General features: G+C 33.0%; 1 protein-coding gene across 3 annotated transcripts; it reads right to left on the bottom strand.

The window, feature by feature from the left end:
- Positions 1 to 122: 122 nt before the first annotated feature.
- LOC148614667 (aldo-keto reductase family 1 member A1-like) lies at positions 123 to 13,828 on the bottom strand. 3 transcript variants are annotated; one of them, XM_088588930.1, is made up of 10 exons: positions 13,570 to 13,828; positions 12,142 to 12,309; positions 11,562 to 11,678; positions 11,105 to 11,185; positions 10,646 to 10,762; positions 10,032 to 10,150; positions 8,939 to 9,014; positions 8,270 to 8,353; positions 2,162 to 2,244; positions 123 to 309 (listed from the first exon to the last, which is right to left on the bottom strand). In XM_088588930.1, exons 1-10 carry the CDS (start codon positions 13,630 to 13,632, stop codon positions 252 to 254), a joined length of 966 nt encoding a protein of 321 aa, XP_088445056.1. In that variant the 5' UTR covers positions 13,633 to 13,828; the 3' UTR covers positions 123 to 251. The 3 variants fall into 3 exon arrangements, with proteins under 3 accessions (XP_088445056.1, XP_088445058.1, XP_088445057.1); XM_088588932.1 differs by lacking the exon at positions 10,646 to 10,762; XM_088588931.1 differs by lacking the exon at positions 2,162 to 2,244 and having other exon boundaries at positions 187 to 309.
- Positions 13,829 to 20,520: the final 6,692 nt, after the last annotated feature.

Below are 20,520 nucleotides of genomic sequence, written 5' to 3'. Positions count from 1 at the left end.
ATAGAAATTAAGAGTAAAAGTTTTTGACAAGAATAAAAATGGTCACAAATATTTGTCCCAACCTGTATCAGCTTTGTAGAAGAATCCATCCATACAGTAGCACAAATCGCGTGTTGACGAGCTTGTGAACGAATTCTTTTTTATTATTAGACATATCTATAATAAAACAATAAAAACAACGGAAGCATTTGATTCTTTGAGAATATATTAAAGGTGATTAAACATGTTTGTATGTCTGACTTGTACGATCATTATGTGTTTTCTTTAGTATCGCAAGCTGGAAATGGACTCTGAGGATGGTTTCTCAAGCTAAAATATAGACAGCATTGAATTATTGAATATTTATATTCTATTAAATATGAATTACGATATCTTGTTTTAAACAGTTTAAGTGAATAGTTTCTTATCTTATCAGATATGTATCTAAAAAAATTAATATGGTTTGGTGTGGGTTAGGATTGTTTAAAGCGGACGATGAAAGACTGTGTTAAATGCAACCAATTTATTTTGTGAATTAAAAAAAAAAAACTCTTTTATGAAGCAATAGTACTGAAAAAAAGAACATTAGCTGACTGTGTTAATATATGCATTAACATATTCTTAGAACAAGGTTGGTTCATCTTCACTACCAAACAAATATTCAAAATACGTTACGATTGCTCAATCAGTATTTAATAATCGGGAAATACAGTAATATATACATTTTGTAAATACAAAGTTTCATTGTGAAACTAAAAAACAGGCCAAATATGACAGAAAAAAAACATACGGAAACGTTAGGACAGCACATCTCGTGAACTGTCAAAAATACATTTGTTCGAGCTTGTAGTTACGACAAAGTATTTGACAACCATCTATAAATACCGAAAACGAACCGAATTATTACATATTTATTTCAAAAATGATGTCATAAAAATATTTTGTGCAGATTGGTTTTGTAACAAGTTACATGGGACCCCCATCCCCCGTCCAAAAAGATAAAGCATTGGCTTCTGTGTCGATCGCTTTGTCTTATGCAAATATTCTATCATGGACTCAATACGGTTGACCTTGAATACAGTTCACACAGAAGCAATTGTTTAATACAGTTTATAACTTTATAATATAACAATGATCGAACAGAAATATATTACTTTCAGTTTAAAACAAATAATTTATATTTGGTATCGAAACATAATACTACGACAGCAATGTGTACAGATAATGCATTCATAGTGCTAGACAACGTTATCAACCAATGTCATTTTCTTAATTCTCCTGTCTTATTTTAGTGTTTAGGTTTTAAGTATGAAAGTAATAAATTACATCTCATTAACTCGTCGGTGCAGTAAACTGAAAACAGTTACTTGCTACTGATTTATCCCTATAAATTCTTTTCCTGACGCTTTTCAGTGTTCTACTTCTTAATTTTAGTGTCTCTGGTGTAAGGTCAGAGAGTAGTGAAAGTGAAACTAATCAATTAGGTCATACCCATCTCCATCATCCCCTGATTCTCTGTTGATTATTCATTTTCAGTTTATTTCTGATGTCAAGAAGTTGAAGAAAAACAATTTGTTGTGTTGATACATGTTTAAAGCATCATAGAATTTTATGACTGTCACATGATGTCAAAGCCTAAGTCCGAAAATAAGAATAATTTTTGTCGGTGATATCGACATTATATCTATCATTATTACTATTATTACTATAATTCAAATGTACAGACCTAAAACTAACAAGTGAGTCAAGAAAATAAAGTAGTAAAACAGTGTGTTGCCTAAAAGAATCAAATAAGGAAAGAAAAACTGGTAAATAAGGAACTATGTCTCAGTCTAGAGATAAGACAGGAACATACAAGTTGGCATAATTATTCTACATAAAAAACAGGAACTTATATTGAAAGGAGAAGGTTGGATACTAGTATTGCAAAATAGAATATGGTTAAAGTCTTGAGATTGTAGACCCGTTGAAAGGATATGCAAACTTAAACATATGTAGTTGCTGTCTCGTCGTTCATTAAAAAATGTCTAACCGAAATATTCCTCTCTAAAGAGAAAGACAAAGACAAACGAGAAACGACTACATTAGACGTAATTAATTTGAGCACGTAAAAACGAATCCACCATTGCTTCATTATTCCGTCGTATCATTCATCTTGCACGATTTTTGTAACAATACTTACAAGAAGTAGTAAAATATTCTTCGGTTTTGGTTAAGTTGGGATAATCTGACCAAATCTGAGTCTGGAAGATGGAAGTCGAAAATCTGTAATAGGCATTGTTACGGAAGATTTAACCATTATCGAAAACAAATCATCTCTGCGTAATATCCTTTCTAAAGGTCCCAATTACCCTGAACCACGCTCCATAAATTGGAATTATAACATTAAAGTTCTTATGAATGCCGTCGAGGACTATGAAGAAAATGGATAAAACGAGAACAAGAAGACATTGATTCTCTGTTAGAGTGGTTAAAGGCCGTGAGGTCCTTAATTTTGAAACGAATAAAAGTTTTAAGTAGACCAATGAGTGCCCAGGCTACATCAGTTTTTAAAGACCCCGATGTAGCAAAAACATGTCTACTATACATGACAAATATGTTGTCGTTCCAACAGACAAAGCCCAAAACAACATTGTTTTTGTCCGCAAAACGTTTTACATCCAATGTTTATTATCAGAGGAAGACGTAGAAAATAATAGTAGTGATAAGACCTATACTTCTACCACTCTCTCCAAAGAAGAGATTGTGGAAAACGGTAAATCTGTGCTATCCTCTTTTGGTCTCTCTACCAGTGACGATGATTGTGATATACCGTCTATGTACTGGATTCCTAAACTCCACAAGAATCCATACAAACAACGTTTCATAGCTGTATCTGTATAATGTACCACCAAACCTCTTTCAAAACTTTTAACTTATCACAACACTTATTACACCCGTAGTGGTATCAATTCAATGTGGATCCTGAAAAATTCGAAAGATCTTTTGGAGACAATCAGTTCAAGACTATTATCTGAATATATTGATTTTTCAACACTGTATACTTCTATTCCCCATACTCAGTTAAAATCCCGAGTTAAAAACATTATACATCGTTGTTTTTCCAAAAAATGTGGTACACCTAGGTACAAATATGTAGTTCTTGGTAGAGATTCCTCATATTTTGTAAGAAATAATTCCAAATCATCTTCCAAATATACAGAGGAAGATGTTTACAAATGCTGGAATTTTTAATCGACAACATATTTGTCCAGTGTAGTGGATTTGTTTTTCAACAAACGGTCGGCATTCCAATGGGAACAAATTGTGCTCCTTTACTTGCTGACCTATTCCTTCACTCTTATGAGGCTGACTTTATGGCTGATATGATCAGAAAGAAAGAATATCGTTTGGCTAGATCCTTCAATCTCAGTTTCCGCTATATAGATGACGTGTTATCTTTAAACAATCCTAATTTCGGGGATTCGATACATCGCATCTACCCAAAAGAACTTCAAATAAGGGATACTACAGACACTATGAAGTCAGCCTCATATCTTGACCTACACTTAGAAATCGATGGTAAAGGAAAACTATTGACCAAACTTTACGACAAACGTGATGACTTTTCATTCAGAATTGTCAACTTTCCTTTCATCTGTGGCAACATCCCTTCGCCACCTGCGTATGGATTGTTCATATCACAACTCATACGTTATGCCACAGCTTGCCGAAACAACGCAGACTTTTTGTATCGCGCTAGAACTCTAACACATAGGCTTCTGGAACAGGGTTATGTTGCTACAAGATTGAAAGAGTAAACAAGGGGACCAAGGTTATAGCGGTAATCAAAAGAATATGATCCAGCGACAAAGACCCGACATGGAAAACAGACACACACAACAAAGAACATAAAGTAACTAAAATCATACATACAAAGTAACAAAAGTAAATGAGCAACTCGGACTCCACTAAAAACTGGGAGCATGGACCAGGTGCACCGGTAGGGTAAGCGTCCTCTGCTTTTCTAAAAATACCCGCCAATTTGCTCATAAAAAATCAAGTCCGGGGTAGACAAACGAGGAAAGGAAAACTATAACCCGTTGAATAAATCAGTTTTCATGATGCTGATGGATACATCATAACGATCCACGAGTTCATGATGACGACCATAAAACTTCTGTAGTGATGACTTCAATCTTGTAGCAAGAAGCCTATTTGTTAGAGTTCTAGCGCGATGCAAAAAGTCTGCGTAGCTTCGGCAAGCTCTGAGTTGTGATATGAACACTCTATACGCAGGAGCCGAATGGATGTTCCCACAGATGAAAGGAAAGTTGACAATTTTTAATGAGAAGTCATCACTTTTGTCGTAAAGTTTGGTCAATAGTTTTCCTTTACCATCGATTTCTAAGTGTAGGTCAAGATATGAGGCTTACTTCACAGTGTCTGTAGTATCCTTTATCTCCAGTTCTTTTGGGTAGATGCGATGTATCAAATCCCCGAAATTAGGATTGTTTAAAGATAATACGTCAACTATATAGCGGAAACTGAGATTGAAGGATCTAGCCAAACGATGTTCTTTCTTTCTGATCAAATCAGCCATAAAGTCAGCCTCATATGAGTGAAGAAATAGGTCAGCAAGTAAAGGAGCACAATTTATTCCCATTGGAATGTCGACCGTTTGTTGAAAAACACGTCCGCCACACTGGACATATATGTTGTCGATTATAAATTCCAGCATTTTGTAAACATCTTCCTCTGTATATTTGGAAGATGATTAGAATTATTTCTTACAAAGTATGAGGAATCTCTACCAAGAACTATATATTTGTATCTAGGTGTACCATCTTTTTTGGAAAAACAAAGATATATAATGTTTTTAAGTCGGGATTTTAAAGTTGAAGTCATCACAACGGAAGTTTTATGATCGTCATCATGAACTCGTGGATAGTTACGGTGTATCCATCTGCGCCATGAAAACTGATTTGCTCTACGTATCATACCGGTGCACCTGGTCCATGCTCCCAGTTTTTAGTGGAGTCCGAGTTGCTCATTTGCTTTTGTTACTTTGTATGTATGATTTTAGTTACTTTATGTTCTTTGTTGTGTGCGTCTGTTTTCCATGTCTGGTCTTTGTCCCTGGATTACATTCGTTTGATTACCACTATAACCTTTGTTCCCTTGATTACTCTTTCAAAAGATTGTGAACTGTTGCTCTACATAATTCGAACAATTTCAAGCATTAAGTATGTGCAAACCTCTGAAGCAACAGATTGAAAGTTGTCTACGCATAAAATCACATTAACATGACATCAATGGAAATGACAGGTAAAATATAACAGTGTGACATGGAGGCATAAGCTTAAAAGTCAACTGATAAAAATAGTACTTTTATGAACAGGTTTTAACGAAGAATACGACATATTAAGTAATAGTTCATCTAAAATTGAAGCTGTGATTTAGCTGTGGTGCAGAAAAACTTACATAATAAACGAAGCTTTTTCGATCAACATATGCCATAGTTTCATGAAGCGATAGTCCATTGTACTTTTTACAAAACAGTACATTCATCTCCCACTAAATTTACCAAACCCAACCAAAGCAAGAATAATAACTGTAGCAAAATGCCAATTCCATACACAATTTTGGTAATTTTTATTTCGAAAGTACAACAACGGAATGACAAACCGAGACTAGTTATGTGGTCTGTAACTGTTTCTACCTTAAAAATAAAAGTGAATTCGGGTTTTGTTTTTGTTTTTTTTTCTTTCTGTTTTTGACATGTATGAGTTACTTCCTGTCTGGTTGGTTTTTTTTTCTGTTTTTTGACATGTATGAGTTACCTCCCGCCTGATTGTTTTTTTCTGTTTTTGACATGTATGAGTTACCTCCCGTCTGAATGTTTTTTTTTCTGTTTTTGATATGTATGAGTTACCTCCCGTCTGAGTTTTATAGTCTGCTACTTAAGCCAGCACTCCACAGTATTGTAGAACTGCCTAATTTTGGTCTTGTAATCTGATGCTTTGTAACATTTATCACTTTAAAAAAATGTCAAGCATCTGTAAATCTATATATCTAGAAATAGCTCTAGCCAAGGCCTTCAGGATGCAGTAAAAATGTTCTGGAAAAAAATTACCCACAGCATATAGGGTTACCATAGAAACCATGCAAAAATATGCGAAAATTTGCAAAAAAGTTCATAAAATCAGGTTTAAAAATATCAAATTTCCCGCAAAATATCTGCAATTTTTATTTCATCCCCTGAAACTGTTCAAACTTTTTCCTTCGAAAACCCCTTCCTCATATGGGCATCGCCGGTTAGATTTTGAGCTATTTCACCTTGTAATCCACTTATTAAATTTAGCATGGTGAAAAATTGACTTACTTTCACTTTCACAATGAAGTCAAATTGTCATTGAAAAAAAGCCCCTTCAACATTGAAAATATATAAAACATTGCAAAATACTTCCAAAAGTCCCCTTTTTTCAGAAAATGTTTGATCAACAATAGATTCTTCATTTTTAATCACTATAGCAACCACCGGTTTCCATTTATGTCATTTTTCATCCCTAGCCAAAAGTGGGAAACTAAACTAAACTGTGGAGTGCTGGCTTAAGCAGAATGCAATATTAAATATTGTAATTTTCTAGTTATTTCTTGAAAGCTTACCTTCTTACGAGTAAAATGATACCAAATTTATCATAATTGGACAATTGATAACAATTTTAGAGGCATTCTCATACTAGGCTATCTCCTCTTCATTAGTGCAGAACTTTCCTTATACCTAAGTGCAGATATGCACTTCACTGTTTTGCTATAATCATCTTTTAAATGAAAATTTCCACTTAAAACATACAAAATCACAACCTATGTATACTTATAAACCCTACATTTGAGGTTTTGTAAGCTTCTAACACCGGTTTTATGCCAAAATAGTGCATTTGAAGCTCATCGCATGAAAAATCACAGAAATCTGAATGAACTGAAAACCAAACACTAAAAAGCCCACTCCAGGTCTAAGGTTATTAAACCTTTGCTTATTGTGCACTTAAAAGTTGCCCGGTTAACTATTTTACATGTAACCTGTGCAAATATTTAGCTTTTAAAAATATATTTCATTCTTTGTGATGGCAAGAGCCATATTCAAACATGAATCAGTTCAATGATTGTTCTGTTAACTTTGCAAAAAATCTGCATAATTGGTTGCTATGGACTTCTTAGCTAACAACAACATAGGTCCATACCATAAGTTACATTTTTTTAACCCTTGTATCAAAGCATAGCATAAAAACACTAGTTTCTAAGAAGTAAAGCAATTTTTTAAATGTGTAGGGGTATAGGCAGCTCCCTTTAAGCCAGCACTCCACAGTATTGTAGAACTGCCTAATTTTGGTCTTGTAATCTGATGCTTTGTAACATTTATCACTTTAAAAAAATGTCAAGCATCTGTAAATCTATATATCTAGAAATAGCTCTAGCCAAGGCCTTCAGGATGCAGTAAAAATGTTCTGGAAAAAAATTACCCACAGCATATAGGGTTACCATAGAAACCATGCAAAAATATGCGAAAATTTGCAAAAAAGTTCATAAAATCAGGTTTAAAAATATCAAATTTCCCGCAAAATATCTGCAATTTTTATTTCATCCCCTGAAACTGTTCAAACTTTTTCCTTCGAAAACCCCTTCCTCATATGGGCATCGCCGGTTAGATTTTGAGCTATTTCACCTTGTAATCCACTTATTAAATTTAGCATGGTGAAAAATTGACTTACTTTCACTTTCACAATGAAGTCAAATTGTCATTGAAAAAAAGCCCCTTCAACATTGAAAATATATAAAACATTGCAAAATACTTCCAAAAGTCCCCTTTTTTCAGAAAATGTTTGATCAACAATAGATTCTTCATTTTTAATCACTACAGCAACCACCGGTTTCCATTTATGTCATTTTTCATCCCTAGCCAAAAGTGGGAAACTAAACTAAACTGTGGAGTGCTGGCTAAGGTTTGTATGTTACTTTCCGGATATTTCACCGGTGATGCATGTTTCATTTGCTAAGGTAGAGCTAGATAAAAATAAATGAAAACTGAATGTCCCAAAATATATATATTTCAAATTATCACAGTGAACATCTTTTCAAGGATCACCGGAATCTTATTTCAACTACGCTTCTTGTATTGTATTAGTGCAATCCCTGGATTGTTTTTCTTAAATAAAAAATTTCAATCAAACATGCCAACAAAAATATGTGTTACAACCAAACCATTAGAAAAAACAAAAATACGAACCACAAATTCGTTAAATATGTTTACCTTTAGATTTTCCTTCATTCTGTTGATGTTCGAACTTTTCGGAATAACACCTATTCCCCGCTGGATATGATGGCGTAAGAGAATCTAAATATAGCTATTCGGGTAAGTTGACTATTAACGATCAATGCCATTTTCACATAAATACAACAAGTATTGCCTTGTAAATTTACATGTAATATTGAACCCAGTTTCACTTTAACAGCCATCAATAAAGAAAGAAGCAAATGGCTTAGAAAATTTTGGAGTGTAAGTATATTATAGACTATTTAACTTTTATAAATCTTTGAACAGACAAATTAGAATATTTAGAAATAAAACTGCATTAAGCATTTAGGGATTTTCTTAGGTGTGTTGATATAAAAATCGGAAAATATATCCCCGAGTTCATATGTGGTATAGAATAGGATTTAGAATAGAAAAGTTAGAAGATTTTGACATTATTTTTTAACTTCGAAAAATTATAAAAATCAAACGGACTAAAGTACATTTATGTATTTAGCTTTAACAATTTGGGAGTAAATGCAGAGTAAATGCAATACAAGATGCATTTTACTTTCTGAAGACAAAATTCAGCTTTTTTTTTTAAACAATTATAACTATAATACAATGTATTAATGCGTCTGTTTTTAAATCCTTGTAAAACAAAAGAAAATTGATTGTATATGGTACCTGTGCAGGTGAGCGGTTGTACTGTGCGTCCAATTCTAAAACAATTGGATTGGTTAAAATCTCACATTCTTTGTAACTATAAAATAAATATCAATCTTACAGTACATAAAATACAGGCAAAGGATCTGTCATTTGGTTAAAAATAAAAATAACATGCTGAAACATTTTATATACAGTTGATAAAGGATACATAAAGGCCGAGTGGTCTAGGGCGCTGGACTTTGTGCAGGCGGTGTTGCCACAGATGTCACAGCGGTACGAGTTCGAGTCCCGCGGAGGGAACGACCAAAACTTTGCATCGCAAATTTGACAGTTCTAACATCGTTTGGAACTTTTCAGACCTTTCTATACGTTTATATATCTTCCCTGTATCAATTTGATCCGATGGAGCATTGTAGCGAATAGAGTCGTCACATTCTGGGACGTTTGTATAATATTGATTTCCTGTGACATGCATCATTAATTTGATCCTCTCTCCTACATAATAATATCTAAAATGAACTGTCCCGTACTACCATACATCGTGTACTAAGTTACAGCCCTAGATTAATCCTACGAGGAGGAATGACCCGGCCAGCGAAAGCTATATTTTTATATAGCCTAGCTGACCGAGTGGTCTAGGGTGCTGGACTTCGTGCAGGCGATGTCACAGCGGTACGAGTTCGAGTCCCGCGGAGGGAACGACCGACAATTTGCATCGCAAATTTGACAGTTCTATTCGTCCGTTGGGGGGAATTTTTCAGACCTTTCTATATATATATATATATATATATTCGTCCGAATGATATACTTGTATACAGTAAAACATGATCAGAGTTTTCTAAATCTGTAATTTACACTAGCGCTTTCATGTTTACAAACAATCTTCAGGTGTGTACAGATATCAGTACTGTCATACTGATATCTGTACACACCTGAAGATTGTTTGTAAACATGAAAGCGCTAGTGTAAATTACAGATTTAGAAAACTCTGGTCATGTTCACCGCCTGCACAAATTCTAGCGCCCTAGACCATTATATATATATATATATATATATATATATATATATATATAATTTTTTGCACTCACATATTTCTTTTGTTATTACTTACTAAGGTTTATATTTTGAGAGTCCTGGGGATCCTAGAGGTGCAAACGCCATGACAAATATTTCATTTTGTTGACATAGTTTTACCATCTCATTTTCTTGTAAATAAGCATGTACTTCTGTCTGTTAAGAGAGTTAGTTTAGACTATATGTAATTAGATTAAACAATAGCAACGAGGAAGAAAATATCGACAACATTTGTTTATTTATTCTTTAATTTATTTTGATTTTGTTTTTGCTTTTCTGCTATAATCAATTATGAAAATGTATGTTTATGATAGGGATCTCCGCTGAACATGCCTCCCATTGATTTGTGCGTTTTCAAAAGACATGTCCAATGATATATGAATGCAATAACCATTGTTTCTTAAAAATTGACTGTATAAATGGCTTGCTTTATAAGTAACATCATGAAATTCATACAGTGCAATACGAGATTATATTGCATGCATACGTGTGGTTGCCTTCTTTTGTATAGTATTGGAACATATATTGTATAGCGCTATAGTTCAATCATTTGAATATATAAGAAATACATTACGCGGATAAATGATAAGAAATTGTTCGGTTGATGTGCGAACTTTTAACGATGTTCTAGTTAAGTCGACTTAACCACACCTGAACAGCTGCTGGACGTATTTTGCAACAATGTAACAAATTGGTCAGTTGAGACAGGTTGAAGTTTGATACTCCAAGAGATTTAGCCAGGCCCTTGCTTACAACAGCTTCTAATTCCTGTTTTATGGAAAATAATATTTAAAGTAGTGTGTGTTGTTTTTTCTATTGTTTTCTTTTGCTTGCTCTGTTTTGTACTACATTGTGTGTGTTTTTTTATAAATATTGATTTCAATTTAACCAGGTCTCGCGCCAATAGGCATTTCATTCCAAAGTTTTAATCACAATTCACAACCCCATATTACATTAACAACATTTGAAATAGACGATGAAAATAGAAAGAATGTTAACAGATAGAATCATGATTATTTCCTACCTTCCATACTGTTACGTTAACAACATTTAAAATAGACGATGAAAATAGAAAGAATGTTAACAGATAGAATCATGATTATTTCCTACCTTCCATACTGTTTCGTGATTGCATATTCCATTTAAATGAGCATCAAGCTTTGTGTGGTCGTTGCATTTCCAGGCGCCTCTCTGATAAAACAGTAAAGTAAGACCATTCTAGCAAATTTTGTGATGAGTACATATTCAAATTAACTTGTATCCGTTGAAGATTTATTTTTAAAAAGTTTTCATAACCCGATTACTGTATGTTATCTTATGGGTTTTCCTCTAATGTTCAACATCGTTGGTGGTGTCTTCCTCAAATTAATCAAGTGCCTGGAATTATTTGGAGAATACCAATTAGTGAACATGTTTCACAACAGCTTTCCCTGAAACCTCACATAGTGAAGTACAGCATATCAAAAGAATAAAGCGATTGAGGATTTCACATCAAATAATGATTTTAAGCTTTGCTTCCTGAATTCCTAAGTGTGTACTTAAAATAACAAAATTATAACAAAAATACCTTGAATTGTACAGGAAAATGTAACATACACATATCGACATACTCCAGCTTTAGAATATTTAGAAACTGGTTTATCGAAGATTCTATGTCACCACACACTTCGTAGCAAGGTGCTATCTGGATAAATAAAAATCTGATTTTTTAATTCTCAGAAACGAAAACAAATGAAACAATATGTTAACAGTGCTATATTACTTTGCTTTGCTATCTTTTCAATCGTCTCGAGCACCATACAATTAATGATCGGAATCGATTTCACCCAATTGCGACAATCAGTGTATCATATGACAAACGTGAACCTTAATTCTATACATATTCCAAGAAATATTTTATTGAGAGACTGCATGTACTTTTCCATATTTGTGGTTAAACTTTTGTAAAATAAATGTGAATTACTTTCCTAACTTTATATAGGAATGTAAAAATAGAATCAAAACTTGATAACTGTTTAGTGCAATTATTTAGTGAAGCCAATGTAGTCACTTTGGTTAATAAAAGATAACTATATTTGAGCTCCACACGTCTTTTTAAAATCTCGATGTGAAATCAGTCTTGTTTTGTTTTGAAAGTTACTTCTTACCTTAGCCGTGATAAACAATTCTTCTCTTTTCACTTTTCCGGTCAAAATTGCTTTCTGAAGGCCCTCACCGACCTCTACATAATTTTTATAGAACTCTGATGTATCAAAATGACGATAGCCAACTTCGATAGCATTAGAAAGAGTCTCCACAGTTTCTGAAGGTGGGATCTATTCAAAATAAATATGTTTATGTTCAATCTCGTCATTTGGGTATTCTGCATTGAATTGATGTAGAGATTTTCTATCCGTAAAAAATATGACAGCCATTATTTGAAATAGAAGATAGGGGTCAGGAGGAAGTTTTTCGCATATGTCTCCATAACCGTTCGATTAAGAAAAGTTCTGACGCGCTGAAGGTGTTATAGAGTAATCGAGAGAACCAAGTTTCACGTGGGAATCAAATGAATGTAATTCAGGGACAAAGACCAGACATGGAAAAGAGACAAACACAACAAATAACATAAAGTAACTAAAATAATACATACAAATAAACAAAAATAAATAAGCAATTCAGACTCCTCTAAAAACTGGGAGCATGGACCAGATGCACCGGTAGGGTTAGCGTCCTCTGCTTTTCTAGAAGCAAACGGGCATGATGATCGAGATCTACGTGTGGTAATACTTCCGTAAAATTCTGTTGAGCCATGTAAGAGTCATTGCCCTTTATAGACGTTTTTTTGCTATACTTCATATTATTACTGTCAAACATCTTCTCTTCTGACACTACTAGACCAATTATAACCAAACTTGGTATGAATGTTTCATATGGTATTCTGTATAGAACTGATGTTGGGTGTGTTTATCTGTCCAAAAACTTGGCTGTCGTTACTTAAATTAGAACGTAGAGGTTAGACAACAGTTATTCTCATATATCTACAAGATAGTTAATTTTATCAAAGGTCTGACTGGGTTCAGCATGTTGAAGTCTATCTGTGGTCGAATGTTCGTGAAAGCTTGTTTACCAATGCTGGAAAAAGCCTTTTATCGGACTGTTTTGTTGCTATTATTCTTTAATGTTACTTTAACATCTTCTTATTTGAAACTATTGAATAAAACTCAATGAAAGTTAATATTATAAGTTGTTACTTGGGTATGAGCGTTAGTAATTTTCAACCAAGAAAAAACATGGCCGCTTTTACAAATAATAGAATGTGGCTAATTAAGTGAGCGATTTAGACCTTTATTCTTAAAAGTCTCTGGTTGTGAACAACGCATCAAACAGTCGAAGCTGTCTATCTCCTTCACATGACTTGCTATCTTGCAAAAACAAAAACTGTCCATCCCTTAAGTACCTGAGCTCGTACAGTTTGTTTATTTGTTTGTTTTGTTGTTTTTTGTGTGTGTATTTAATGGTTCTTTTGTGCTTTACCTTAAAGTGCTATACCTACCCTATTACTTCTACTTCTTATTCATACCGACACAACTCACCCGCGAAGTTCCCAATCCTATCATTGGAATTTGTATCCCATTATTCAATGTGTAGGTTTCCATTGGAGAGTAATGTTTGTGTTCTATTAAGTTGTCAAGTGAAGTCTCTGTAATGTGCTACCCGAACAGTTGTCTGTTTTGTTGTTATGGTAAGTGTATTCACATACACAGACACACTATCCAAATGGAATATTACATGAGTGAAAAAATCCGTTTAAGGAGATTTCTAACCAACATTATCTTCCCTACTTGTATAGATTACAAACTGATAAATGTATTTACTTAACCTTAAAGTTAATCTGTGAAAACTTTAAAGGTACAACATAAGTGATATAATGTCTTCTTTTTCTTTACATTTCATTTTTTATTTGATATTATTCTCAACGAAAAATTGATATATGTTAACACATTAACATATAAAACTATATAACCGTAGAACACTTACATTCAACGTTTTACATCTCCTCTTCGGATCAAACGCCGATTACATAGTTATCGACGTTTGAATTATTCGTAGGTGCAAAACAAATTCTGAAAAATACAGGATTGTGCAAATAAACAGATCGTCCAGTGGTGGAAGAAGGTTAACGGTACGGAACTTCGGTTGGTTTAAGTTTTGCGCATATATTGATGGGGTTTACCACGAATAAGTGAAACATTGGATGTCTGTCAAATTACATTGATATGAAATGTTCGCTCAATAAAACTATCGCTTTTCCTTTGTTATGTACAATAACTTTAATACAACCATGACACTTTTTTGTTATCAATGTGCTGAACAATACGAAGGATTGACAAGCTATTGGGACATTTAAACTGACCAGTTGCTATTGAAAGAGTTGATGACAGCTCACTTATGAATATTTTCACAGCTAGCTGCTGGTTATTTAAGTCTGAAGCAGCTACCTGGGCTATTTTATTATTCATTGTTAAGGGGGGTTAAATTAAAAAAACATTATATATATTTTGTTTTATATTTTGTTGACAAGGTTGAAAACCTTGATTTTTATATTAACTACATTGAATAGAAATCTATCATAAAAATGAGACCTCAATTAATATTTATTCCCTCCTCCATCAAGCTGGAATAGGCCTACTAAGGTACCATTTTAATGGAAGAGTAATCAAAAGAACAAGGTTATAGCGGTGATCAAAAGAATGTAATCCAGGGACAAAGTCCAGACATGGAAAACAGACAAACACAACAAAGAACATAAAGTAACTAAAATCATACATACAAAGTAACAAAAGCAAATGAACAACTCGGACTCCAATAAAAACTGGGAGCATGGATCAGGTGCACCGGTAGGGTAAGCGTCCTCTGCTTTTCTAGAAACATCCGCCGAGTTGCTCATAAAAAGTCTAGTCTGGGGTAGACAAACGAGGAAAGGAAAACTATGACCCGTTAAAGTATGTGATTCATAGTATAGTTAAACATATTAAAGAAAAAGTGTTGTACAAAATGCATACAGTTTGAGGTTCACGTGAATTACAATTTTTAAAATAGGCTATGAGTTTATTTGATTCAATTTTGAGTATAAGTAGGCTTAAAAGTGAATTAAGTGCTTTATTAATTGTGAAGGATTTCCATTGGAATTATGATGTTCCGGATTAACTGCACTGGTTTTCATAGTTTGGGATTTAGTATCATGCTAATAATAATTATTATTTGTGTTTAAGATTTGGAATAGTGTTATTTACATTTAGACTTCTTTGGATTAAGTGCAGTTCATTAAATTGATACATTTGGATTTAAATGCTGTTTCCTTCAAACTTTTGTGGATCATTAAAGTGCAATGATTTTCATTCAAATGTAATAGTTTGGGATTTAGTACATTTTTAAAGTGCAATAATTTTCATTACCATAAAATATAGTCTGGGATGCAGTGCAATGGCTCTTTTTATATTTCAATGCATATATTTAAAAATCAAAGCGCCGATTGCGTTGAACCTCGGAGGTCATGATATTTATAGGTATTTTAAAAACTTTATAATCCGCTGATTGTAATTTGTTCTTTCTGTATTTCCAAAAAGATAAATTATTTATAACGGGATCAGCGCTTTCACCACTACAAGAACTACACATCCACATGATAATTCAAAATTTCAATTTCAATTTTTTTTAATTTTTTTTCTTTTTAAACGTAGTAACCAATCACGTGGAATCTAAATATGAATATCATAGGCATTAATAAAATATAGTTCAAACTTCTATATATGTATTTGAATTTTTCTTTGACAATTAATCATGTGAATAATAATTTCAATCGTATACTTTAAACGGGCAATGTATTTATACGAAATAATCAATTTTATACATTTTAATATTCATCCGCCAAATCTCTTTCGTACTGAATGTACTTTGAAGGCAGTTATCAACCGGAAGTCCTTTTGATTAACATCAGATGGTTTTAAGACTCAGAAGTAACATGACTTCCGAGTAACCAGTATTCAATGGATTCAGCTTTGAGATAGGACAATTCAAATAAATAATGGCATAACATTGTAACTTCAAGTTATTTTTTTCATTTCATGAATGTGTTACTACAAGAAGTTTATTGTTTTACTTTAACTTGGCATTTCATATTTGCTATCCACTTGGGGAACTGTGGGTTTAAAGCTTTTTTTCTTAGAGAAATATAAGCAATATTCACAACCAATAGTTTTCAACATTAGTACTTTCCCTGTGTTAGCAAGTACAAAAAATACATTGAATATGTTTCTGTCAATTGCTAAATGCAATAACTAAGCAACAAAACAATATCAATTATGCAAAAAAAAAAACCCACTAAATTTCCTCACAACACATTGTGAGTAATATTCATAAGCTGAGAAAATTCCATATGATGTGTAACATAGGGAGTATTGGTGGCCTTACACTGACCAGGTAAATTTCCATGGGTGAGTGGCTACCTATTCATCAACTCTTACAATAGCAACTGGTCAGTTTAAATGTCCCAATAGCTTTGTCTATCCTTTGTATTGTTCAGCAGATTGGAAACAAAAGAGTGTCATGATTGTAGGAGAGTCACTGTAAATATCACGTGTCGTCGAGAAATGACAGAGGGCGTAGGGTTCATTTATAAAGTTACCTAGAATGATCAATGCAATAACTACATGAATAGGAAAATTGTATGATAAAACATAACTTTTAGTTCATCACTACAGAAGTTTTATGGTCGTCATCATGAACTCGCGGATCGTTATGGTGTATCCATCTGCGCCATGAAAACTGATTTGTTCAACGTGTTATAGTTTTCCTTTCCTTTTTTACTTGACTTTTTATGAGCAACTCGGTGGGTGTTTCTACAAAAGCAGAGGAAACTTACCCTACCAGTGCACCTGGTCCTTGCTCTAAGTTTCTAGTGGCGTCCGAGCAGCTCATTTACTTTTGTTACTTTGTATGTATGATTTTAGTTATTTTATGTTCTTTGTTGTGTCTGTTTTCCATGTCTGGTCTTTGTCCCTGTATTACATTCTATTGATTACCGCTATAATCGTGGTTCCCTTGATTACTCTTTTTAGCATGGACAACGATGAAAGGGATGGAAGGTGCTTAAAAACAATTTCTTCATAGTTCTTTATTATTAAGAAGAGCCGTTTCTAAAAACATGGATTATCTGGTTGTTCAAGATCTCTTTTAAGATATCATCGTTGGAATTTAAATTCAAGGTCTGTGTGCATACCTTTACAGTCACCGGAACAATATATACTCCTTATGGCGTCATAAATGTCGTGCTGTAATATTTGTATGTCTTAAATCAATATCTTTGATTTAAAACATTGGTAGTAGAGTAAATGTTTGTGTTAATATTAGTTTTAGATCATGTGTAATTATTCTACTATCTTATTTTGACATACAAAATATAATAACTGTCCATTGTGCAGTCAATTTATCATGATAATGGCCTCTTTGTAAACAATTATTCTATAGGTAAGCTTATCACACTATTATATGAAAACATTGCCTATCTTTTTGTTGATCAGAAAATGACAAGTTATAAGACGACCAATAGATGGATTTCATGGCACTGATGGTATATTAAAGTCCCCTTTTGTCAAAAGTAAAAACAAATTAATGTTGGTATTTTTTTAATTAAATTAATTAATTAATTAAATACTCTCTGAATGAATGGTCTACAAATTAACAAATACCAATCATCTGAATGAAATCAATTATCAAACCACTTTTCTTCTCAGTTGTATTATAACCATTTTTACTCTAGCATGGCAATGCCGTTTTAAAACCAGGGAGTCACCGGGTTAGAATCCCATTTTAAGGAATTGCGATCAACAAAAAATAACTTTGATATATGATAGATAGAGTGAAGTTATAACAAAACAGAGAAACATAATGTGAACGTAAAGAATAAGATACACGTTAGATAAAACTGTTTTGATCATTTTATTAAAATCGGTGGTAATAGAACGCCTGAGTTGATTAGGTCAATAGAGATATAAGGCGAAATAAGGCTCTGGTGCATATGGTAATGAAAATTGGTCCGTATTTGATGAATCAATAATGGCAATAGTGCTGCTTCGTAAATGGTGTTTTATCATCGAATACTACCAAATCATTAATGCACATCTATTCAGTTATATCATTCAACCAATATTCAAAGCCTAATATTCATTAATTAAGAATCAATATTTAAGGCATTTTAAATCATCTTATACAGCTGCGAATGGCATGTAGTCACGTCGTAACAGAAAATATAGAGATTTATAAAATAAGTATAATTGGTGATTGCTACTGCCACGACAAAAGATGACACTCATAACGATTAAAACAAACCAAATATATTAAATAGACAACCCATTTATTCCTTACAAAATCCAACAGAAAATAACTTTTTGCCTTCAATACATGGTATTTTATTTTCCAGATTTTTAAGGTAAAGTGCATTTTTGCTAGTTTAGAACTAAGAACCTTTGGACTCCCATACAAGCGCACCGACATAAAATGTATATTCAATGACAAAAGCATTGTTCAGTAGATATTTCACAAGATTATATGCAAAATAATACTTAATCCCAGCTTGTCACAGCGAAACCCATTATTGTTCTACAATCATATAATTGGCGGTGAAGGAAATATAGGGAATAGAATAGATTTGTCACAAGTAACATGTTTAGTTGTAGAAATTTAGTTCTTAGATAAGAGTTAGCACCTCTGTAATCTCATTGATGAAATATGATATATCATCCGATTTTTTTCTCAGTTGCAAATTGACAAGGGCCGCTCACGAACATGCTTATCTTTCAACCTGATGTCACTACCATTTTTAGTAAGGTTCATATTGTATATGCTCTAGTTATTTATGTGCTGTTTGTCTTCAGTTGTACTGTATTTTCATCTTTAGTGTTATCTATTTCATTCGGTTAGCTACTTAGTGTATGTAGATTATCTTTTGTTTCCCGTTTTACATTCAGAAGTAGTCGAGTTATCCACTTGTTGACGCTTCTGTACTTTTTTGCTAACACATACATGTATAACATATATCTTTTACATTGGAAATGTATCTATGATGTAGTTGGATACTGATAAGGTTTTGTGTCCAGTTTTTTTTTTATCAAAACAAGTATAACAAGCTCATTACTGACACTGCCTACAAGGCCTATTGAATCAAGAATCCACATTCAACATATCAATACGAGTTTTCCTTTCCTCTATCTGGACTTGACTTTTTATAAGCAACTCGGCAGGTGTTTCTAGAAAAGAAGAGCATGCTTACCTTACCAGTGCACATGGTCATTGCTCCAAGTTTTTAGTGGAGTTCGAGTTGCTCATTTATTTTTGTTACCTTGTATGTATCATTTTGGTTATTTTATGTTCTTTGTTGTGTGTGTCTGTTTTGCATGCCTGGTCTTTGTCCCTGTATTACATTCTCTTGATTTCCACTAGAGTCTTAATTCCCTTGATTACTCTTTGTCTACCCAATAATAATGATGAAAATCAATATATAGCCACGTAATTTTCAGTAATAGATATATCTATGAAGGCTACAACATAAAATTTAACCTTAACCTAAAGACCCCTTTAATATTCCCTGGGCAATTACGATTTCAAACATCCTTTGAAGCAGCATTTATTCTTACAGCATGGCTATACAAAATGTACAATTATCAAACTATCATAGTTATCAACTTATCAATAGTTTCAGAGAGAAAGAAAAGAGTAAAAGCTTAGTACATCAGAAAAAGTAAATACTAAATATATGATGATGAGAGATGTCTCCTCATTCAAAGGAAATGTGTGTCTGTTATGTGACTTCAAAGATGAAGAAATATCACAATTTCATAGGAATGACCTTACTGACAATATCACAAGTTTTTATCCAACTGATTTAGAATAACAATTTCATGTAACTTGAAAAGTTGTCTCAGTTATAATATATATTAACATCAAAATATCATAAGAACAAATACTTGGGACCAAACACTCAAAAACTTCATCTTTTTTACAGGGACCAATGTTAATTTATAAGTAATGTTTTAAATACTTTTCTAATAAGTCTGGCAGCATGTAAACAGGTGTTAAAATTTGATTTAAGAGTACTTAATATTTGCATAAAATTGACTAGGCTAATATTAATTAATGTACATGGGTGCATATTTTCTGCTACATCATTATTGAAATCAGTTTTCTTCGTAGACTTTCCATTGTATTTATTACATCAACAAATTAAATTTGTCAAAGTTAGACTGAATTGTTAAACCAGAACTGCATTTCTCAACTCACTTATTTACTTTGCATCATAATTAACTAAGCTGTAACTATAACTTCAATTCAGCTATGACCCTTACAATTAACTTAGCATGCTGCTGATAAAGGGGCAGTCAGGAATCAGTAAACAGAATTATGTAGTTTATTGCCCTAGAAAAATAAAATGATAAGTCTTAGATCAGTTAAATAAAACCTTGTAATATTAAAATGCAATGATGTGTGAT

The sequence above is a fragment of the Perna viridis genome, chromosome 6 (assembly GCF_037379345.1).
Source record: "Perna viridis isolate PV_CMFRI_1.1 ecotype Kerala chromosome 6, ASM3737934v1, whole genome shotgun sequence".
Taxonomy (NCBI): Eukaryota; Metazoa; Mollusca; class Bivalvia; order Mytilida; family Mytilidae; genus Perna; species Perna viridis.
Note: the sequence above shows the minus strand (reverse complement) of the source record. Positions and strands in the feature narration are given on the sequence as shown.

Coding starts and splice junctions, on each gene's coding strand:
- LOC148614667 (XM_088588930.1), bottom strand. CDS start 13,632: ATGGAAACCTACACATTGAATAATGGGATACAAATTCCAATGATAGGA. Junction 10,763..11,104: donor ATCACGAAACAGTATGGAAG/GTAGGAAATAAT, acceptor TCCATAAAACAG/GAATTAGAAGCTGTTGTAAG. Junction 10,151..10,645: donor TACGTCCAGCAGCTGTTCAG/GTGTGGTTAAGT, acceptor CTCTCTTAACAG/ACAGAAGTACATGCTTATTT.